Source organism: Cottoperca gobio, chromosome 3, assembly GCF_900634415.1.
Source record: "Cottoperca gobio chromosome 3, fCotGob3.1, whole genome shotgun sequence".
NCBI lineage: Eukaryota > Metazoa > Chordata > Actinopteri > Perciformes > Bovichtidae > Cottoperca > Cottoperca gobio.
Window position 1 is genome coordinate 28,822,776 of NC_041357.1, and position 24,514 is coordinate 28,847,289.

Genomic DNA, 24,514 nt, shown 5'->3' on the forward strand with positions numbered 1-24,514 from the left:
TTTGTTGTAGTTTTGCTTATATTTAGCATCAAACCTAAATACTGTTGAGTCAACAGACATTTGGTAGCAGATTATAAACTCGTCCAGAGATGGTTTATACGATAAAATAAAACAAGACAATGCTTAAGAAATCAGGATTTATTTAAAAAAGGCATTTATTCCCACCCTGAAGACGTATTTCCCCTCAAATTAATCTTTGAAATAGTTTTTTGAATGAATGATATGTAATTTAATAAACATAAGAACTACAGTTCATTTAGGTAAATAGAATTCATGGGTCCAAGTCATCGTCACCATTTACTGCACGAATAAATGAACGCTAATGAGTTGAGTTACTCAAAGCATGATAAACTACAGATGGCACTGTCCTCTATTTACATATTACAAACCTGCACATGTGTAGAACAAGATTCTTAGAGTAGCAGCAGTTTGGCTGATGATTGAAACCCGATCTTTACTTTGTTTCTGTAGAAAGTTAGCTGTAGACAGAAGTTCACAAAAATACAGATGCAAAAGTCATCAATGGGCGCAGGACAGTGGTGCCTGGCAGCTCGAGTTGGGAGGTGGAGCTCAGAGAGGAAGAGGATATCTGTTTTTCTTAAGGCTAATTCATCTCAATAAACTTAAACGTTATCACTTTGGCAGTGAGCGTACCAAACCCATCCAGCTTACATGACAGTAATTGTTATTGTGCGTCTCTTAAAAGCAAGCCAATTTCTTTCGCAACAAAATTATGATTCTATTTCACAATATCCAGAACACACAATCTTCTCTTTTTCATTAAGTAGCTGCTTCATATAGAAAGGGCTGTAACGTGGAGCTCTGCCTTCCAGACACAATTAAGGGCACACACGTCACAGGGGCTCTTAAAAATGTTTCTGGGGACAAGAAATAAAATTTCAAAATAAAAGCCTCTCTTTACTGCAGTACTTGCAGTAACTCGTAACTAATCACCCCCCCCCCCCCCCCCTAAGTAAAATAGTAGATCATTATTTAGAGAATATTAACATTGAAACCAAGCGGAAGATATTGGTTTTACTACCAACATAATAAATACTTGATGCTTTCACAACCACATTGTTTCGTTCTACGCTCCTGTTTGCATATCTGTCCAAACCCCCCAGTCAGGTTCAGCGCTCGTTATTTCTTCACCACCTTCTCCAGATAACCAATGAATCTTCTCAGGTTGACTTTGACGTTGTCGAGCACGCACAGCTGCGGGGGGTTGTACTTGCCTCGTCCTTCTTTCCGAATCTAGTAGAAAACAAAAAGACATTTGTGTCACACCTTATAGGAAAGATAAGAAAGAATGTTTATGGATTAAATATATAAAGCCTTCGTCAGCAATGGGTCAATACTCTTTAAAACAATAAATAAGTGTCTGGTACCTTGGCCTTAAAGACGGGTTGAAGGGCCTTCAGTGCAGGTAGTAACTGGATGTTTTGGGCAGCTGTCTCCGCCTCGTCACCATCCGCAAAAACATCAAACAAGGCATCCAGCGCTTCCCCGTTCACAACCAGGTCGGCATCTCTTGTGGCAACTTGAAGTAAGGCGTTTCCAATCATCTGCGGGGGGGGGGGGGGCAGACTTTCTTAGAGGAAGAACAAATATTGCAAGAGAAGACGAGAGAGAAATATTATACCTGAAGGGTTTCAGCGGTGCCCTTCTCTTTGGCTAATGTGCTGCCAGTGATGCCCAGAATTGCAACAGCATTGACCCTCACACTGACAACATCGCAGCGGGTGGCGGCTTCGCTCAGGCTCATCAGCTGCTGGGGGGTCATACACTAAGAAAAACAAAACCAACCACACAGAGTCCACAGTGTTTATTCTGAACGGGATGTTTTTAAGTTTGGCAGGAATACAAAGTCGTGCTTCTGTTCAGTCAACACTTAAATATTTACAGAGGTTAAAGGGGAGTCCACTCATTTTACACAAGTTCACTTCTCTTCTCATGGGGGGAACTGCACAGCCGGTAAAAACAGTCCTTTAATGTGCACTTTCCAGTTTCCTGCCGCTAGGGGGCCTCTTAATCAAAACTAAACTGAATACGGAGCTTGGTGGCGTCGTGGAGTAGCGTGGGATCATGGGAGTTTGTCATTGCAGTGAGTTTCTCCCGGTTAGGATTCCTTGTATTGTCCGCAGAGGTTCCTCCTCTCCAAAACAAACGGGGGGGGGGGGGGGGGGGCTGTGAGCTGACCGCTAATGATCGCCCAGCTCTGATAACTTAAGATCCAGACAATTCAAGTTCTAAAAACCTTTACTCGGTTTTAATATACATTTAAAACGTCCAAGAACAAAGTCATTGTAAAACTGTATAAAAAGGTCATGAAAGCTTCTGGCAGACAAACACGACGCACACACGTGCAATAGCGACCACATTGAACGAACCTTGACCTTCAGACTTCTCTGGGTTTGTTGGAAACATTTGTGATAAATGTTAAATATGTTAAATATAATACTCTTAATGGAAACCCTGCATCACAAACTAAAAGGTGTGGTGTGTGAAAAGTTTGGACGTTTACCAGGCAGGAGAAGTCCAACTAAAGATGCCACAGAGTTGCATTATGGGAAATGTAGGACCCAGCATTTCTTTCAACTAGACCCAGCTAGTGATTAAAATCTGTTGCATAGATTTAGACAACTCTTTCTACTTATTCTGTCTCTTGTTGGAAACATTTGTGATAAATGTTAAATATGTTAAATACAAAACCAACTCAGCGTAGTAAATCTTTAAAGTGAAAGGAAAGGCTGAAGCCGTCGTGTCTTCTGTACCTGAGAGATGTTTTTGGAAGCAATCATCTGTAAAAGAGAGCGCATAGCGCTGATGACGGCCTCGAGGAACTCTTTGTCTTTGGGTATCTCTGAAAAATGAGAAAGTAAATTGTACTTTTTTGTTTGCAAATTTGGAATCAAAGTTAGTATTTCAGGTGTTTTAGTGAATATTACATATTATATTATATGTGCTGCACATAAATGACATAAATGTGAGACCTGCTGCACCAAAAACCAGCGTGGACAGGTGCTGTGCTGCTCCCTGCAGAGCGGCCGCTCCTCCCAGAGACTCGGCGTCCATTGTGGAGAGGATGCTGTGGAGGCACGTCAGCGCCCGGGACTGCACGCGCTGCATCCTGAAGGAAAGGTGTTTTCATACAGGGACAACTTTTTATTCAAGCGCCACAAATCACAAAAAACTTCCCCAGATTGAAGATTCCTAACATATCGGATACAAACGAAGTGAGAGGATTACTTTTTGATCATGCATCTCCAGGAGGGGTTCTGATGGCACACATCCATAGCTTCCTTTCTGGGGATCTCAGTCTTTTTGAGGACCTTGAATCAAAAAATAAATAAAATGACCATTTAGTGCCGTTTCACATCAGAGATCCGTATTAAACTGCACTCGATCCGTTCAGCCTCGGGGAGACGATGGCCGTGTTCCCGGATGACCATATTTTAGTGTTTAAATGTTTAATTACATTCACATGCTCTGAGCTCCTCCTTACTTCTCAAATCTTATTGATTTTGCATAATTTGTATAAACATTAAATATTGGTATATCTCAAATGCCCGGGTGGACTGGTCTTTGAACCCCTCCCACCCAGATACCCCCCCCAAAAAAAGTAAATATATATAAATAATAATAAAAATTTAAATAATTATTATTATTATTTAAATAAATTAAAAAATACCTTGAAAAAATAAAATAAAAATATATAAGTAATTAAATGATTATAGCTATAGGTCTTTGAACCCCTCCCACCCAGATACCCCCCCCCAAAAAAAGCAAAATAATTATAATAATTATAATAATTAAAATAAATACATTGAAAATAATTTAATTAAAATATATAAGTAATGTCATAAAAATTAAATGGTTATAGCTATTAGCTGAAGCCCGTGTGTATCGATGAAGCAGACGGGTATTTGCCTTCTCTGGGATGCTGTGGTTGATTAAAGCCTCGTGAACCTCAGCTGACAAACACAGTGGAGACATAAGATTGGACACTCCATCACAAAGGCCGTCTGGACCCACGTCGCTCTCATCGCTGCTCGACTCCTCCTCCCACTCGTCGTCAGAAGGGTCTGAAGAGTCGCACATACGTACAGATGATGAGGGAAACAAAAGACAAACTCTACGAATTCAGCAAAACAAAAAAGGCATTTCTAGGCACTGCGATGAACTCGTTTCATGGGTTTCTTATAATAACCTGACCAGTATGAAGGGAAACGATGTGCCCGGGGTCAGCACTGCTGTCCATGCCCACTACACTCACCGTCAGAGCAGCACATGTTGACGATGATCTCTAAGGACGTCTGCTGAGCTGTCAGCAAGGCCGTTGCCTCCCTCAGCGCCTCCTTGTCCCTCTGGACAAAAACAAGCAGCCATGTGAGTCAACATCAAACCAAAACCATGACTGTTATCACCCAGTTCAGCTGCCCGCCACAAAGAGGAGATTTATTTCTCTACAGATGTACTCAAACATGTCCATGTGTCCTTTTGAACTGCGATGCAGTGAGACCCGCCTCGAGGGAGTCGCTTCTGGAGGGAAACTTTTCTCTTCAGTCTGCTACACGTATGCACGCTCGCATCTTTAACTCCTCAAAACGTACATGTGTTATCCGTTATCACGTTGTCTTGTTTGTTTATGTGCACGCTTTTGTTTTGCCTCAGTCCTGAAATGTTTTAAATCCTGGTTCATGTAAATGACTTTGTAGCTTCGTCTTGAAAAGTGCTTTATAAATAAAGTGTATTATTATTTACTCTGCTAAACTATCTCAAAGCAAAGCTTGCATCGAGACAACCCCGTTGTGTAACCTACAATATTACAGAGGATTTCGAAACGTCACCATGAATGTCACCCGGCGATCCTGGAGCTCTGCTTGTGACTGAGACGAGGGGGACAGCTCTGTCTCGCCGAGGTCAAGTCTGGGGACCGTCAGCGATGTGGAAGCCCGAAGCTGTTCCCCGGCTGAACCTTGCCGAGTGCCCCTAATCTGCTCCCCCCCCCCCCCCCCCCCCCCCGAACCAGACAGTTTGTCTGCTCTGTCAGTGTGGCTCACATTTCAGGATGACTCATACGCCACCTTTTCACCTGGCATTAACATGCTCCTCCAAAACACAAAACTGAATCGCTTCGTCGCCACAAACACAGCCTGCCGTGCACGCCACATCCTCACATTTACAGCATTTATAACTAAATGGCAACGAGTCTTAGCAAATCCATTATAGTCTATTATATCTTTTACCTGGATGTTTTAAATTGTCCACATTTTGCAGGATGCTCTTAAAGTTAATGTAGCAAAAAGAAGCAAGTGTAAAATCCTGGACTATAAATCACTTCCTCCCTGAAGCACTGATTCTGCTGCAGGCCGCTGAAGGTGTCGTGTCGTGGCTGCGTCACAGCTTCGTGCACACCTCGTCTCGATCACTACCCATCATGCATTCTAATCATTATATCTGCCTCAACATGTTGCATGTCTGTAGCATAATCTCTCTGACGAGTGCGATTTACTGTGTTCAAAAGGTCAACTTGTATCGCCTGATGTATGCACAAACAACTTCTAGAGATCTATGTGAGAGACGCCACTTACAGGCAAAAGGTCGGAGAAGTCGCTATGAACCCTCGCAGCTTTTCCATTCTTCTTGCGTTTAGGTTCTTCCTCCTCCTCCTCCTCCTCGTCCATCTCTGCCACAGCGAGCTCTTCGGCGTCTTCCCCAGCTGCTGTGTTTCTGTGATTCTCTTCTGCTCGTCTGAGTTCAGGTATCAGTGTTCCCGTGTCCAGATCCAGGCACCGGGACAAGGTGGCCACCACAGCGTTGAGGGTCTGAGCCTGACGGGCAGCGGGCAGACTGGCCTTCATGTTCCACAGCGTCCCTGAGTGACACAGCAGGTAGAGCTCAAGCATTATTCTGCAGGAACATTTCTTTATCCTTTATTAATGCAGCGTTTCAGATCGTTTAGTTGTGCACGTCCTGTGTGTGCTGCAAAAACATGTTTCTTAAAATATAAAAGGTGAAATGATTCCAGTATGTCGTGTAGATATTTTAAGAGTTTGGTGATTATCGAGACACTTTTGCGACTTCTGTGCACAGACGACTTCTTCACGTCACTTTCAACTTGTGTGATTCTCTTTTATCCCAACAGGGGCCATTCTGAAATCACTTCAATTAGTGAAAAACAACAAATATTTATACAACTAGAACTCTTAAAAACACATAATAATTAAAATACATGTTTCTATTGTGTATTAAGATGTTATTTTAAAGTATTCCTATCCATTACCCTCGTGGTGTCAGGTAGTTTATTCCCCCTTTGCCAAGCCTGACAAGAGAACGCTCTTCTAAGACAGAGTTTGTGCCTGTAGTTGTTCTCGTACTGATATTAATGTTCATCTCTTAGTTTCTTCATACGGTTCACGTTATAACATAAACTCAAGAGGCTCATGAACTGTCAAGAACCATCACAGTGCTAAGTGATTCAGTCACAGGGGTGTCACATGCACCGCTCATTGTGATGGTAGGAAGTGGAAAATAAAAACATATATAAATTGTACCTGCAGCCAAAGTCCTGAGGAGAGTGTGTGCCATGGTCGGCTGAGAGGTCAGCAGCACGCTCTCCATGACTCCAAGCACAGCAGCGTTGGTGCTACGCAGCAGCTCGGGGTTATCCTCCGTCACCGTGTGCAAACAGTGTGCTGGCAGAAACACAGAGAGGAGTGGCTTACTAAATGTTTTCATCACGCTGAGTTAGAGGCCACCCTTGCTTAAGGCTTTTGTTTCTCATTGCACCAATAATCCTCCTTAAGTCAGATTCATGACGTCTTCAAGAACAGCAGCATTTCCCGACATGCGTTCTTACTATGATGAATCCCATTGTCCTCGTAAATTGAAATTGCATGCCAGCAGGTAAACGCCCTGAAAATCCACATTAAAAAGGTCTGAGACTGCAGGGCCGTGTGCACACACTGACGTGAAGAATGCTCCGTCCTCAGAGGGCGGAGCACCGACGAGAAGAGATGAGCGTCGTGTTTAATCAGTAGTGCAGATAACATAACACCAAAAAGAAAAAGGTGCATGGGATGCTGTTACTAATTATAGTGTTTATTTTATTTGTTATGCTTTGTAAAATAATGACAATTATTAAATAAATACTATAAATTATTGTAATTTAAATCCTATATTTTACAACTGACCCACAAAGATTATTCTTACCGAAGAACAAATACGTCATTCAAATAATATTATTGTAATATTTACTGTGTGATCCCAAAATAATAAAATAAATCAGAATATAATAAGTGAGTTTGAGGAACAGTGATATTAACGTCGTGTCTGGACAGTAACGGCTCTTCAAGGACATTTATAATGTGCGTAATATCAACGGCCGTTTGTGTAATCGACCTCATGCATTACAGAGCAACACGTCACGTCTATGAATATTAATAACAAGATAATGTGCAACGTGTGGCCGCGACTTTAGAATTGATTGCATCCTGGTTTCATATCTTCCTGAAGTCTAAGTGAGCTCGTAGTTATTTTGAGACTTGCTCCTAAATAATTCAATTCAACAGTTTCTACTCTTATTCGAGATGTCTATACCTCTTAGGGTTCCTTATGTTTACTTGTCTATTTATTTGTAAAATAAGGATTTATTTTGTAATTGATGTCTTTGACCGGACATGTTGTAACAACTCATTATATCAGAACTGTTCACTGTTTGTTCTGAACTGAAACCCCGACATTATAATGCCAAACACAACAAAAGGGAGTAAAACAGACATAAATCCACAAACACATATTTCTTCGTGCAGCTCGTGATGCCTGCAGGTCAACATGAATCTATGAGCTCAGATCTAAAACTCGTTTTGTTGTCCGACAACAGAAACATCAAAAATATGTAAATGAGGAAAAACTATAATGTGAATTCATCTGCATTAAACCACAGTACAGGTGATCACAGGGAGGAACAGCGGCGTGTTTAACATCAGAAAGTTCTTCAAGTTACCATTTTGTGCAGGACTTTCGTATCAGACTTCTTTTAAGTGTGAATTGCACACGCCGTTTTAAAGCATTTTAAATTGCTTCCATGTTTACCAGCTTGCAGTCTTCTTCCTTGCCTTTTTATTTTTTTTACGCATTGCTGCGTTTCTTGGCACATTACAGTAACGTGGATCACGAAAACCAGTGGTAGGAAGGTGTGTTGCGTCACAAGCACACATGCATCCTCCAGAACGAGACACAGAGGGGACCAACACATAAAGAGAGCAGCTCCACTAGCTCTGCTCGAGGTCAAACACTCCACAGGGAACCTTCAATGTTAGCGGGGATATAAACGTCAGCACTGCTTGGAGGTACGTTCACGTTCACGGACCTGTCGCAGCAGTAAAGAGAAATCTGTACCATGTCGTGATATGTGGACAAAAAGTGAGGTTTGTCATGAATAATGAATCTTGTACACACAGCTATATGAACAGAACACTCATCAGACCTACCAGCAGATATGGCCAGTTCCACGTTGTGTGGGTGTCTCTCCAGACACTGGACGACCACATCCAGGAGACCGGCTTTGTTGAACACAGACAGCGACTGGCTGCTGCTCTCGCTGAAAGGACGACAGAATTCACAAACATTCAGTCAGAAAAGCAAACAGAGAAACATCATGCATCACCTTTGCTTGAACAATTATGAATAATGGAGAATAAAAAGGTGCTATTGTGACTATAAGATGAACTAAAAGTGTAATTTCCTGCACTGGGAAACTGCTTATAACTATGGAATGAGTTGGAGGGCGTCAAAGAAAACATTGTGCATGCTCAGTAAAACATCCCATGACAAACAAAAGGTTAAAAACACAACCAGCTTGCACAACCTCTTGGCTTACCATAGATTCCACAATAGGTTCACAGCCTCATTGGCTACGTCCTCCTCTGCATTCTTCTGGTCTTTCATGGGCACAGCAGCGCTCCCAAAACCAGCACAGCTCTGCAAAGACCACGAGGGAAACAGAAACGAACTTCATCATCCGAACTGAAATGTTAAAAAGTGTGAACTCGATATGATGAAAATGTAGCTCAGTGTGACAAAAGTAGACGATCACATATTCAGCCTTTGTGCCTAACCCTTAAAAATAATACTGATGTACTTGGAGGACAAAAATATTGCCACAAAATGATGTTTTAAAGTATGTTTTACAGATTTTAAAAGAAACTCAAACGTGTTTCCTTAAAAAAGAAACAAACGTCCTCTTCCTAAAACTGAGATAAACATATTATATATAAATATTATTTTCCACTTAAATCTTTCATCCAACTGTCCTGATTAGAACTACTGAATATTCATTAGTTTTAAGACTTTTAAACACTTTAAAATGACTTTAACACTTTTTGTTTTACAGTCTGGGACATGGCAACGATTGAACATTTTGATGCATTGCATCAACCACACGATAGAGCAGCAATGCCCCCAGTGGCACCAGGGACATTGCATGCATTTGCACCAGAGGGATAAAATGGATCGATCAAACTACAATTTTAAAGCCGGGGCTCGAGATGTGAAGCTAGATATAAAGGAACGCATCATTTTGTGCTGTAATGGCAGAGGGATAACAAAAAGAAAAGGTTTTAATGGGATCCAATGGGGACATTTTAGTCCGAGTGTATTATAGTATTATTATATATTATAGTATTATTATACATTATAGTATTATTATACATTATAGTATTATTATATATTATAGTATTATTATACATTATATATTATAGTATTATTATACATTATAGTATTATTATACATTATAGTATTATTATATATTACAGTATTATTATACATTATAGTATTATTATACATTATAGTATTATTATATATTATAGTATTATTATACATTATATATTATAGTATTATTATACATTATAGTATTATTATACATTATAGTATTATTATATATTACAGTATTATTATACATTATAGTATTATTATACATTATAGTATTATTATATATTATATTATTATATATTATAGTATTATATATTATATATTATAGTATTATACATTATAGTATTATTATATATTATATTATTATATATTATAGTATTATTATATATTATAGTATTATACATTATAGTATTATATTATAGTATTATTATACATTATAGTATTATTATACATTATAGTATTATTATATATATATTATTATATATTATAGTATTATTATATATTATGGTATTATACATTATAGTATTATTATATATTATATTATTATATATTATAGTATTATTATATATTATAGTATTATACATTATAGTATTATATATTATAGTATTATTATACATTATAGTATTATTATACATTATAGTATTATTATATATTATAGTATTATTATATATTATGGTATTATACATTGTAGTATTATTATATATTATAGTATTATTATATATTATAGTATTATTATATATTATAGTATTATACATTATAGTATTATTATATATTATAGTATTATTATACATTGTAGTATTATTATACATTATATTATTATATATTATAGTATTATTATACATTATAGTATTATATATTATAGTATTATTATATATTATAGTATATACATTGTAGTATTATTATATATTATAGTATTATTATATATTATAGTATTATTATACATTATAGTATTATTATATATTATATATTATAGTATTATTATACATTATAGTATTATTATACATTATAGTATTATTATATATTATAGTATTATTATATATTATAGTATTATTATATATTATAGTATTATACATTATAGTATTATTATATATTACAGTAATATTATATATTATAGTATTATACATTGTAGTATTATTATATATTATAGTATTATTATATATTATAGTATTATACATTGTAGTATTATATATTATAGTATTATACATTATAGTATTATTATATATTATAGTATTATACATTGTAGTATTATTATATATTATAGTATTATTATATATTATAGTATTATTATACATTATAGTATTATTATACATTATAGTATTATTATATATTATAGTTTTATTATACATATAGTATTATTATATATTATAGTATTATTATTATATATTATAGTATTATACATTATAGTATTATTATATATTATAGTATTATTATATATTATAGTATTATACATTATAGTATTATTATATATTACAGTATTATTATATATTATAGTATTATACATTGTAGTATTATTATATATTATAGTATTATACATTGTAGTATTATTATATATTATAGTATTATTATTATTATTATATATTATAGTATTATACATTGTAGTATTATTATATATTATAGTATTATTATATATTGTAGTATTATACATTATAGTATTATTATATATTATAGTATTATTATATATTATAGTATTATTATATATTATGGTATTATACATTATAGTATTATTATATATTGTATTATTATATATTATACATTATAGTATTATTATATATTATGGTATTATAATATTATTATATATTATAGTATTATGGTATTATTATATATTATAGTATTATTATATATTATGGTATTATACATTATAGTATTATACATTATAGTATTATTATATATTATAGTATTATTATATATTATAATATAGTATACATTATAGGATTATTATATATTATAGTATTATATATTATAGTATTATTATATATTATAGTATTATACATTGTAGTATTATTATATATAATAGTATTATTATATATTACAGGATTATTATACATTGTAGTATTATTATATATTATAGTATTATTATATATTGTAGTATTATACATTATAGTATTATTATATATTATAAGTATTATTATACATTATAGTAATTATTATATATTATATTATTATATATTATAGTAATTATATATATAGTATTATACATTAGAGTATTATTATACATTATAGTATTATTATATATTATATTATTATATATTATAGTATTATTATATTATAGTATTATACATTAGTATTATTATATATTATAGTATTATTATACATTATAGTATTATTATATATTATATAGTATTATTATATTATTATAGTATTATTATATAGTATAGCATTATTATATATTATAGTATTATTATATATTATAGTATTATACATTATAGTATTATTATATATTATAGTATTATTATACATTATAGTATTATTATACATTATAGTATTATATATTATAGTATTATTATACATTATAGTATTATTATATATTATAGTATTATTATACATTATAGTATTATATATTATAGTATTATTATACATTATAGTATTATTATTATATATTATAGTATTATTATACATTATAGTATTATTATTATATATTATAGTATTATTATATATTATAGTATTATTATATATTATAGTATTATTATACATTATAGTATTATTATATATTATAGTATTATTATACATTATAGTATTATTATATATTATAGTATTATTATATATTATAGTATTATTATATATTACAGGATCTGAGGTGGAATTTCCAAACTTCTGAAAAATGCTGACACCCCTGCCATATACAATAATACAAACTAAATTATTGAGGAATTAAAATCTGGCCCTCGTGCGGCACAAGTGTTCAAATGAATTTAGTCAAACAGTTTATGGTCGACAGTGATCTCAAATCTGATGTCAGGAGGTTTGTTGAAGAATTTGTTCGACTGCAGATTGTGTCATTAAATGTCGTCTTTGCTCTGATATGGTAGGCTCTTATAACAGCTGCTGATGAGGGAGGAACTGAAGTGATGCGGCGAGCGAAAAGCAGCGGCGGAGTCTCACCTCTCTAAGCAGCGCTGTCAGAGGAGTCATGACGTCGTGCTTCACCATGTCCTCACACACCTCCTGACCTCCGCATGCACTCAGATTCCTGTCAGGGAGAGACACACACTCATCGTGAGGACAGAGGAGAAGCTGTCACTGTCGGAGACGTGTGTTACGTGTGTACGTGTGTTACGTGTGTTTGTGTAAGAGCGGGAGAGCCGGGGGCCGCCCCGGACTTTCTTATTTTGACATCCAGTACATGAAACCTGATTTAAGGTTTACTGCAGGACAAGAATCAGGCCGGTGTTAAGGGTGTTAAGTGTAGACTGAAGGGGACTCTGTGTTTACATCAATGATGCTCAAACATCAGCAAACGTGAAACTAACTTAACACGTGAATGTGATCAGAGTCCCACACAAATAAACACACAGAATCAAGTGTATAGTATCATGTCATAAAACAGGAATAACTACGGCTGCAACTGACAATGATTTTCATTATCGATTCATCTGCAGATTATTTTCTAGATGAATCTTTTGAACTATAAAACATCAAGTTTCTAGGTGATGCCTGCACTGAGACTCACCTGAGCGCTCCGGCGGCCGTCTCCCTGACAGCCAGGCTGCTGTCCAGCAGCATGGGCCCGAGGCGCCTCACCGCATCCCTCTGGAGGAACCCCGGGATGGTCTTACTCTGCTGCACCACCCGCGAGATGCTGGCACATGCAAACTCCCGCGTATCTGCACTGGGACTCTGCAACTACAGAAATATATACAAATCATGACACCAAACGTGTAAATTGACCTGTTTGAGCCCCTAACCCTCTGGAATCATCTTTTGCAGAATCGTAGGACGGTTTTAATCTTGTGTGTGTGAAACACTTTGTAACTGTGTGTTTTACAAAGTGCTATTTAAATAAAGCTTTTCTTACTTCCTTATTCATATATAAAGTATCTGCTCTATCACCAGTAATACGAGGATATAAAGTTCATTTAGACTGAAAAATGTCAATGTTGACAGCAATAATTCTTAATAACTTTACAACAAAAGGCTAAATAAGAGTCTTCCGGGTGAAATCACACATTCAAAGTAATCCTCTTCAGGTGATATACTATTGCAATTTAGTAGTACTGCACTTTCTGCACATACAAAAATGCTTCTGCAAAATATACTTTCTCCATATTCCCAGCACAATATAATTGTATTTTGAATGCTAAATTATGTTAAAATGTTAATGACAGTATGTTTTAAGAATATATTGGTAATGCACTATAAATGAAATGTCAGCATATCTTTATTGAACATTTGTACTTCTGATGCTTTGAGTATATTGTATCACTACTGTACAAAGGTAGGTGGACATACAGGGAACATAAGCATGTGCAGCTTTCAGTATATTAAGTTTAACTTAAGTGGTTTCAATTGACTACAACTTCAAGCATAGTAAACATTTAAAAAGTAAAGTAAAGCATACGAAATACACTTTCACTAAGAGCTATTTAGCCCATGAATGGACTCTCTCCCTGTTTAATGTTTTACTGATATGTTTACATGCATGTCCACCATGCAACGATATAACAAAAGTAAACAGACATAATAATGATCATACTTTCTCCAGCAGCTCCTCAGCCGGACACTCATCGTCCCCGAGGTCTTCTTCCTCCGCGTCCGCCTCCTTCACGGCGTTCACCGGCAATCCGACGGCGTTGAACTGCGGCCGTTTAAATTTAGTGGTTTTACTTTTACCCATTTCAGTCCCTATTAAAGCAAAACCTGCACATGTAATGTGATGTGATGGTATGTTATGTAACCCACTTGTACACTAAGAAACAATAAACCTAAAATTAACTAGAGCCGCTGCCTGTTTGAGGCCATGTGGAAGATTGTGCCGTAAAGTGGTCTTTGCTAACAGAAAGCAGAGAAACTGTCGCAAAGACCAACCACGCAACAACACGAACGTAAAGCCAAGATGTTAATACTTTATAATACAATAATAATAATAATAAGTATAAGTATAATAATTATAGATAGGGATAGAATGCCATAATTAATAGAAAATAAGAGCAATAAAACACACTAAAATATTAAAATCAGTAGATTTCACTGTTAAAATGTGTTTATTAGAATTAAGCCCAATACAAAAAAAGTTTAAAATATCAAAATCAGTACAGTTTGGTAATCCATATAATGAAATTGATTTATTCAGATAAAACCCCTAATGGAAAATTGTTTTCAAGGGGGTCCGAACATATAACCTAGTCATTACATAAATAAATTAAACAAAAAGAAAAGGGGCGGCTTACTTCTTGCTGCACATAGTAAGTACACTATGATGATTAATGTGTGCAATGTGTTGGTTGGTGGCAGTCTGTGCATGTTCTGTATGCATGCACAAAGTTATTTTGTTATTTTGTAACAGCCGCAACGTGTTCTTGTAAACTAATTATATCTTATCGTACCCATATTAGCACCATGCACATATCCATCAATAAACACTTCAGCTGCATCAAGAGGTATTTCGCTTCAAGGTTTATAACAAACACCAAAATAACACCAAATAAACCATAGAAAGAGGTTTTACTTGTAATAAGACTAAATAAATAGGAGACGGTTTCACACCTGAAGTCTTTATTAGGTAAATAACTTTAAAAATAGAAACAATTCGTTAAAATACATGCTCAACATCAGAAACGGAAGAAAAAAAAAACACATCGGCGCTCTCATGTGCAATCGTGACATCGGCACAGCGACAGTGTTAAAAGGCCCAATCAGTTCATCGGTCTTTCAAATCCATTTCCATTATGATGAGCCTCAGTGCTGTTCCTCTTGGTCCTGTTCAGACCAGCCAAAGGACTCAGGACACGGAGGGTCAGTGCCATCAACAGAGACCAGGTACATCTGACTGGCACTCGAGCTGGAGTTACTGGATGTTCGGTCGTGGCTTCAGTATAAGTTTCCCCGTCTGTAAAAAGACGGAAATAACACAAGTGTGAACAATTTCACCAAAAAAAATACGTTTTTGGAGCAGATTGTAGGTAAAAATAAATAAACAAAGACCGAGTCGGGTAATATTCAAGAGGAAAACCCTTGAATATCCACTGAGATTATAAAGTCGTACATTTACGAGAAAGAAACTTGGATATTCTCTGAGATTTAAGTGGAACATTTACAGGAAGAAAAGCGTTGGATCACCTCATCGCACCACACGTTAGTGAGGAGGTGCAACAGCATGGAACATGGAGATATATTGTAGTTCCTGATGCACAACAGATATCACTTCATCTAAATCTGTAGGTTTCTTTCTTCTGAATAGTCCCAATTCACAGCAATGTCTCTTCAAAGTCCAGATGCTTATGATAGTGGTGATTCTGGGCTAGATTCAGGAGCATTTCCTTATTGCTAAATCTGATTGAAATGTAGTTTTATTATTAGGTCATCCACTGCCGGCATAACACACTGTAACATAAAATGTTTTTTCCTCGTAAATTTGTGACTTTCATCTTAGAAATTCAGAGTTTTCTTCTCAGTTCATTACCCTCCTTCCAGCGTCTCAATATTTTATTTTCACCTACAATGGCCCGAATACGCCGACATAGACTACAGGTCACAACAGGTCACTACAGGTCACTACAGGTCACTACAGGTCACTACAGGTCACTACAGGTCACTACAGGTCACAACAGGTCACAACAGGTCACTACAGGTCACTACAGGTCACTACAGGTCACAACATCAAAGACATTTGTTAACTCACATCGTCACAGGACATGTTGTATTCTGCTAAAACTGTCCGACAGCGGGCAGCAATACTGAAGGGAAAAGGGTCAAAGATCTTAACAAGGATGAATCAATTTATAAAAGTTCAATGACAAAAACATTTCCTGCTCCGCACTTTTCTGTCAATAGCTGAGATCGGATGTGTGACGTCAGAGCAGATGCTGGAATTATAAAAATGCTTCTTTATATTAACATCAAGAGACAAAAGGATACATTGATGGTGCCACAACTCGTTTGTGTATCCCAGCAAAGAAGAGAGCTATAAGAGTTACGCAGCTGATGGTGAAGAAGGGATGATTCCACAGTGATGAAAAAAAAGAGACCTGCAGAACAACCGGAGAAAAGCAACATCGATTATTTAGTCAAGAACTATTTAGGAAATCTTTAAGTTCAGTTAAACGTTAGAAATTCATCGGGTGTCATGAGAAAGTTGGCCATCCAACATCAACTCTCCAGAGACTTGAAGTGTCCTCGTGTTTCATCAGACCACCTTAGAGACAGAGCCATCTCCGAATCCACTCAAACACACTGTGCGTACGCTGAGCGCTCATTTTCTATGATGAGCAGTAAATCGTGTGCACTTTTTTAAATTATGTAAACATCCCACATCTGTATGTACTGTACATTAACTTACTTTACTTGTGAACCTAAACACAAGTAACAACACTTAAAGCGAGCATTACACTGCCCAGTGATGGTGGTATGAGCTAACACAGTTTAACTGATTCAAAGATACTACTGTTGGTTTATAAAGCATTGAATGGTTTAGGTCCAAAATACATTTCTGATCTTATGCTACATTATGAAGCATCCTGGGGCGGGTCTGCTTTCAGTCCCGAGTCAAAACTAAACATGTGGAAGCAGCGTTCAGGTTTTATGCGCCAAACTCCCAGAAAACTGCAGGTCGGCCGCAACTCAGTTCTTTTAAATCAAGGCTGAAGACTTTTGTTTGTCGCCGCCGTTTATTATATTTTTTATTAGATCAAATAACCATTAATTTCTTACACTGCACTATAACTTTTATTCTTGTATATTATAGCCGTTTTATTCTATTATATCTTGTTTTATTTTATATTCTCTTGGCTCTTTAATTGCATTTAATTGAAAGGATGTTTTATGTAAAGCTATAAACATGCTTTGCCTTAAAGACAATAGCTACACATCAGTCAGTCAGCACAAGGTGTTGCTGTGAAATGAGCCGCATACTTTGACCAAAAGAAAAAACAGCGTCGCTTAAACTCTTGAATACTTTCATTAAACACAATTGCAAGTCTGACATTTAGCCGATTGTTTTTTGCTGAGATGTAATTCAAAGCGGTTAGCGCTCAGATTCAAAATGTAGTCGTCCATACACAATAATCTATGAGCTCAGTCGGTCAGCTGACATTTAATGTCTCAATGCTGTAGTTCTCGTGTTAGCAAGACAATCTTCATGGTTATGGATGTTGGCTGTATTGTTCAATAACGAAAGCACAATGTATGTTTGTGAACATTGTTTGTCCACTAATACATACCTTCTGTGTGTCCGGGTCTATTAACCAGTTCCAAGCCCCCGTAGCCGTACAAACAGACACTACGATCAGAATCACTGAAACAAGAGAATAACTCGGTATTACAACATGAAACACGTTTCACAAAACACACTGCAAGTGTTTGCTCAATATTGGGTTACAAGTCTATAACCTGTGATCACGTCTGCACCAACGCCTGTATTTACTGAGTGGTGGCTTCACAGGATGCTTCTGTTTGATATTCATCAAATGTAAGGTTGACGTTAGGGCTGGATAATATCGGGATGAAATCATATATGAAGATATGATACACAACTACGTTATCTGTTGATAATAACAAGCTAACTCAAATTTATCAGAAAATCTGATAATAATTTGAAGATTGCTGTTTTAAATCACACCTTACTTCAATGAGATTAACAAACTGCACTCGAACTGGCAACCTTCACTTCACCAGAATACAGAAATGCAAAGAGCTCAGGACATAATAATAGCAGAGAATAATGTGTAAAAGGTTCAGTGTTGGTTCAAATGTAATTGTGAGCAGTGTTTTACAACAGCAGTGTGCAGAATTGTATTTGTCCATTCGTTCAGATCATTACACCCAAGAATCTGCTGTTGGGAATACCCCAGTATTGTTCAAACGAACATAAACGTAGTCAGTGTATAGCTGGCAAAGAAATGTTGTCTTGATCATTTCACTTGAAACTTATGTTCAATTTGCACTAAAGTACTTTTCATTCAAGTATTTAATTCACATAGGAGTATACACATGTATAGGCTTTACCATGTGGTATTTCAAATAGACTATTATTTAATTACCAGCCAACATTGCTATATTGTGATATAGATATATATTTATATAGATGAATTAATATTTTGGCCAGATCACGCAGCCCTATCCAAACCAACTTCTGTTTACGGAGTGAGTGCGGGCTTCACATGATTATTTTGTTTGATAGTAATCAAATGTAATGTTGAAGTCAATGAACAGGAAAGCATAAGGTTTACCAAATACCAGATTTAGGCACATAAAAGGGTATATATATATATATATATATATATATATATATATATATATATATATATATATATATATATAAGATACTTACTTCTCCACCTCCCTGTTGCAGGTTGCAAACAGGAGACATACTCTGTCAATCTTCTCTCAAAGGCCTTCAGGTCTGAAACGAAAGTGGGCACAATGAATGAACAACATTGCATTTGGGTTTAAAATCATGACTGTATGACCTGGAAACATCATCTTTTTACTCATGTAACGTTAACTAATGTCAGCCTGAACTTCAGTTATCACTTTGTATTTAAGTAGTTAAGTTACTGCAAATAAACGTTAAACTTAAGTGTTATGTTAAATATCCAAACACGTATGTTTTGTTACACTTCCTGTTGGTAAAACCTAGCTGTCCAGAGGAACTTCCCGGACATTAGACTTAATAACGGAATACGTGTTAGCTAACGTTAACAGCAATACAAACGGCTGCTGTTAAGTGAGCTAGCAAACATGCTAAGTGTCGTTAGCAGAGTAGCCAGCTAACTAAACGTTGTATCGAACTTTGTAATCCTCTCTTACGGCATGTGCTTTTAATTCTTTCGGTGATGAAAGCTAGGAGGCTAAAACAAATCAGCAGCTATTTAAAAATGTGTAAGTTTAATTTCCGTCTTGGTTACCTTCGGCCTGTTCCAGGGAGTTCATATCTGAGGCTAGTCCCAGCAGCCTGCTGTTGGCTGCGCCGCTGCTTCCACTCAGCTGAATGACAGGCGACGTAAACCAATCCGCATGGCTGTGTTTGCTTAGCTCTAACGTGATTGGGTGCAAGTCAAATAAAGGGCGGTACAAAAGAGCTGATGTCCCGTCCCCCTGCCCTCTGGTTCAGTAAGTATCCCAGACAGGCCTCTAGATGGCGCTGTTTCTAAAATGGCAGTTACCCAAACTTACACTCTTCTTCATTATAGCAGAAAAACAATATTACAAATAGAATTTAACACAGAAAACCAAACATCTAAAAATGATAGACTTAATAAAATCTAGAAATATTTTAGAAGAGAAAAGGTAATAATTAGATTATAGGATATAAAAAATGAAATGCAGGTACAATTATACAGTTCAAATATGTTTAATAATTAAAGTGTTTAAATAAATATATGTTTATTATTTTTGAGAGTAATCAATCGATTATTGAATTAAGATTATTATCAGATGTAAGCTATTGATGATGTTTGTTGCAGACACATGTTCATCATCAATAAAGGAGGTACCTGTTTTCAGTGTCCTGATTGACTGTGTATGGCCTTTGTCTATCAAATATTTGTTCTTTTTTTTCTTCGCATTTTATTGGCAGACATGGGATTTACAGTAGGATAACTAAACATATGCTACACATTTCTAACGTAGTTGTACAGTGTTTTATTCAGGCGCTAGGACAATTGGCTAGTGACTGGACATAGTTTAAACAGTTTAAAAAAGGACGCATATGATGGTTTTCTGTCATTTGTCTTTGACTAATTAGTTTTTAAAAAACGGTTTGTTAATAGGTACGCTGATTAAATACAACATTTTACTACATAAGTACATAAAAAAACATCCGCTTTTATTCTGAAGGCACGACCTGCATACCGGAAGTTATATTGTTGCTGGCAGAGCGTATCAAGCTTATGTATTTAAGATCAAGACTTCCTGTTACAACTTTCTAAATAAAAGCGTTATTGGCGAACACAGAGAAATTAAAATGCACGTTATCAAAATCATAAGCATAACATCAAACGATTATTTAACAATTCTACAGTTGTATGTATTTAATTATTTAAAGAATTCAATTCAATTCAAATCAACTGCCAATCAGTTCTCTACATTATGAAGAATGTTGCCTTACTTCCGGTGTTATTATTCTACCTCGACGTACACTTGACGCAGATGCACGACGTAAATTACGTAACTAAAAGCACGTACAGCACCGACCAAGGAAGTGTGTGCACGCCGGTGCTCTCTTACCAGCGTTACAGTAGAGTATTGAGTGCGTGATATATATAACTCATATTTCCCTCGTTTTCTTCCCGGTTTATGTTAAGGTTGGTACCGACAGTGAATACGTGAACTTTAATAGTTTGGATAACAAGATGTGGATTTATCTTAACTACTGTATGTGCATGTAGCTCATTAAAGCTACTTTGTAGCACAGTTTGAGGCATGGCATCCTGAATAACCACTTATGGAAATAAGTGGTAGGTAATGTCAATGCTTTCAGTTTATTACATAAAATGCATAATGACTCAAGCAGAAGGTCAGTGAACTAGACTACAGATTGCAGGTTAGGTAACGTCAACTTGGCAGCTTTGTTTTGTTTGTAATCGTAGACCTTTGACATTTATGAGGATTCCTCTGTGTGTAACGTTACTTTTCTAAATGTACTGTTGTTTTAATTGTATTAATCCTAATCCTCTCTTTTAGAAACTCACAGATGCTCCCTCCTGCCATGGAAAATGCACGTAGGCCCACAGACACGTTTTTGATAACTGGGGGATGTGGCTATTTTGGTTATCGGTAAGAGCAATTTGGTTTATTACTTATGAAAATTAAGTTCACGTTCAGTAAACCCTAAGTAATTGTTTCACAGTTGCCCTGTGCTGCTGGCACACTGCTTTACCACAACAAGGTGGCGCTGTTGTTGCAGTTATCTCAGTTAGATTGAGTCTGTGACCTGTGGTAGATTTAAAAGAAGAAATGCATGCAATTATTGTGTTTTTGTGATAGATATAGAATTGTATTCATTTAAAATGGAGGACTTGTAATGATTTTCATGCAGTTTGGAATTACATGAATTCATATTTAATACATTTTACATTAATGCACATCTTTGTGATCATATATCTGTACTCTGTAAACTCTTCCTCATACTCTGTACTGTGAACCTGCACAATACTACCACAAACTGCACAGCTCTTCCACTTTTCATTCCTCTTACTGTGTTTATGTATGCACCATTATACACCAAAGCAAATTCCTTGTATGTGAATAAGCTTTGCAATAAACCAAATTCTGATTGTGATTACGTGTTCCCCCTGCAGCCTGGCATGCTCCCTTCATAAAAAAGGAGCTAAGATCATTTTGTTCGACACAGTCCCTCCAAAGCAAGAAGTGCCAGAAGACATTGTGTTTGTTCAAGGAGATATACGCGAGTATGCACAAGTTGAGAAGGCCATCGCTGGTGCGGACTGTGTATTCCACCTCGCCTCCTATGGCATGTCTGGCAGGGAGCAGCTGAACCGACATCTGATTGAGGCGGTGAACGTTCAAGGCACACAGAACGTCCTGAAGGCTTGCGTTGAGCACGGGGTGTCCCGCTTGGTTTACACCAGCACCTTCAACGTGGTGTTCGGAGGCCAAGTGATAGAGAACGGGGATGAAAGCCTCCCTTATCTACCTCTCCATCTCCACCCGGACCACTACTCCAGAACCAAGTCTATGGCCGAGATGGCAGTGCTAAAAGCTAACGGCACAGCACTGAAGGACGGCGCCGGGGTGCTGAGAAGCTGTGCACTGCGTCCAGCAGGAATCTACGGGCCGGGCGAGCAGAGGCACCTGCCCAGGGTAGTTGGCTACATAGAGAAGGGGATCTTCAGGTTTGTGTATGGTGATCCCAGCAGCCTGGTGGAGTTTGTCCATGTGGACAACCTGGTGTCGGCACACGAGCTTGCAGCCGAGGCTCTGACCTCGGAGAAGCAGCGCCGCTCTTCTGGCCAGGCCTACTTCATCTCAGATGGCAAACCGGTCAACAATTTTGAGTTCTTCAGACCTCTGGTAGAGGGCTTGGGCTATCCTTTCCCCAAACTGCGCCTTCCCATCTCTCTCATCTACTTTGTTGCCTTTCTCACAGAAATGATTCACCTCGTCATCGGGCCCTTCTATAACTTCCAGCCCCTGCTGACACGTACAGAGGTGTATAAGACCGGCGTGACGCATTACTTCAGCATGGCAAAAGCGAAGGCGGAGCTCGGTTACGAGCCCCAGGAGTACGACCTGGGTGAGGTCGTACAATGGTTCAGAAGCAGAGGCCACGGGAAGAAATCTCACAGCTCCTTCCTCGGTCGGTTGCTGCTCGACATCCTGTGTGTGTCGGCCTTTGTTGCTGTGGTTCTGTCTTTTCTTCCATTTGTTGGCAGTTGATAAAATATCATTTTCATATTTTCCAAAATGCCAAACGCCTTGTATCAAACCTGGTTCATAACTAGAGTGATTACATGTCTTCAGGTCCGTGGACACATTTGTATTATGAAATCAGTCAGTATGGGCAGGTGCTTCACACTTAAAAACACCTTTTTATACTGTAACACCATCACATGTGAAAATAATCTTAATCTCTGAACCGTAACGTCTTCATTTTACATCCCACTACTGAAACTGTCTGAGATGCTACCTCTTTTACCCACAATGTTGAGCTTTTTGAAAGGAAACAGACTTGTTTTAAAGTAAAATACAAAGGAATTTTCTGACTGTAATGAATAAATCCTTACATGGCAAATGATGTTTTGTGATTTTTAAACCTGGATTCAAGGTTACATTTTAAGTGTTTTGTTTAAGGACCCTGGATGAAGGATAAAGATTTAGTATGCATCACAATCTCACAGTAATTAATATAAAGTTAAACATGAACCCCATTTGTGGTCAAACATTTATTTCCACAGCTTTTATTTTATTTTATTTCCTTTCCTAAATGACTCGTGCACTTTGCATTCAGTTTAGTTCTACTTATGCAGCCTAATATACATTTAGCATAATCCTTTATTTTATGTCTGGTGTCTTTTTTAACTTGTGTTTTTTGCCTATAAGAACATATATTAAGATTAATGATAATTGGACCTTGTGCTAATATGGATCACACACACTTGAGTTAGGGCGACCTGAGAATATCTTTATATCCCCAGATTTTAAAAAAAGGTGGATAAACTTGAGTTTAAAATAGCTTTTCCCTCCATATTACCAACTCCCTGCAGATTATTCCTGGTGTAAAAGGAGTCGGACCAGGTGAGGCGTGCTTTGTGTGGTATTTTAGTCTGCCTGGGATGAATGCAGACGTCCCCTTCTCTCTAAACTATTCTCTTTTCAGAGCCGGCAGCCCCTTGCTGAGTTGGTCGCAATCATTGTTTCTCTGCAGCATTAACCACATTCCAGAGAGGCGCAGCGCATCCTGTCTTCATCCCCGCATTCCTTTTACGCAAACGAGTCCCCTGTGTAAAACGGTGTTTTATTTACATTCTCCTTCGCTTTCTGAGCGCAGACTTACATACGACGGATATTTATGGCGTATCCGATTATCCTGCCTACTTTGATTTCTGACAATGTGGCTGTGAGCGAAACTAGAGGAAAAACCAACAAGGGGAAATTCCTCCGCGCAGCGCGCCATTGACTGTAAAGA

The 24,514-nt window shown here is 36.7% G+C and overlaps 3 protein-coding genes across 4 annotated transcripts; 1 reads left to right on the forward strand and 2 right to left on the reverse strand.

Annotated features, from left to right (window-relative positions):
• Window positions 1–131: 131 nt before the first annotated feature.
• heatr3 (HEAT repeat containing 3) lies at window positions 132–14,694 on the reverse strand. Its single transcript, XM_029428720.1, has 15 exons — window positions 14,405–14,694; window positions 13,382–13,554; window positions 12,814–12,901; window positions 8,885–8,985; window positions 8,496–8,605; window positions 6,558–6,698; window positions 5,595–5,878; window positions 4,277–4,367; window positions 3,931–4,085; window positions 3,250–3,332; window positions 2,994–3,130; window positions 2,775–2,863; window positions 1,643–1,786; window positions 1,389–1,565; window positions 132–1,254 (listed from the first exon to the last, which is right to left on the reverse strand). Exons 1-15 carry the CDS (start codon window positions 14,543–14,545, stop codon window positions 1,141–1,143), a joined length of 2,028 nt encoding a protein of 675 aa, XP_029284580.1. The 5' UTR covers window positions 14,546–14,694; the 3' UTR covers window positions 132–1,140.
• A 712-nt stretch (window positions 14,695–15,406) lies between these two features.
• Window positions 15,407–19,884, reverse strand: cnep1r1 (CTD nuclear envelope phosphatase 1 regulatory subunit 1). The gene is made up of 6 exons (XM_029428372.1): window positions 19,773–19,884; window positions 19,196–19,267; window positions 18,087–18,160; window positions 16,786–16,895; window positions 16,550–16,604; window positions 15,407–15,757 (listed from the first exon to the last, which is right to left on the reverse strand). Exons 1-6 carry the CDS (start codon window positions 19,795–19,797, stop codon window positions 15,716–15,718), a joined length of 378 nt encoding a protein of 125 aa, XP_029284232.1. The 5' UTR covers window positions 19,798–19,884; the 3' UTR covers window positions 15,407–15,715.
• A 1,121-nt stretch (window positions 19,885–21,005) lies between these two features.
• sdr42e1 (short chain dehydrogenase/reductase family 42E, member 1) lies at window positions 21,006–23,620 on the forward strand. 2 transcript variants are annotated; one of them, XM_029428361.1, is made up of 3 exons: window positions 21,006–21,115; window positions 21,550–21,642; window positions 22,167–23,620. In XM_029428361.1, the coding sequence occupies exons 2-3, from the start codon at window positions 21,560–21,562 to the stop codon at window positions 23,263–23,265; spliced, it is 1,182 nt and encodes a 393-aa protein (XP_029284221.1). In that variant the 5' UTR covers window positions 21,006–21,115; window positions 21,550–21,559; the 3' UTR covers window positions 23,266–23,620. The 2 variants fall into 2 exon arrangements, with proteins under 2 accessions (XP_029284221.1, XP_029284212.1); XM_029428352.1 differs by having other exon boundaries at window positions 21,014–21,170.
• Window positions 23,621–24,514: the final 894 nt, after the last annotated feature.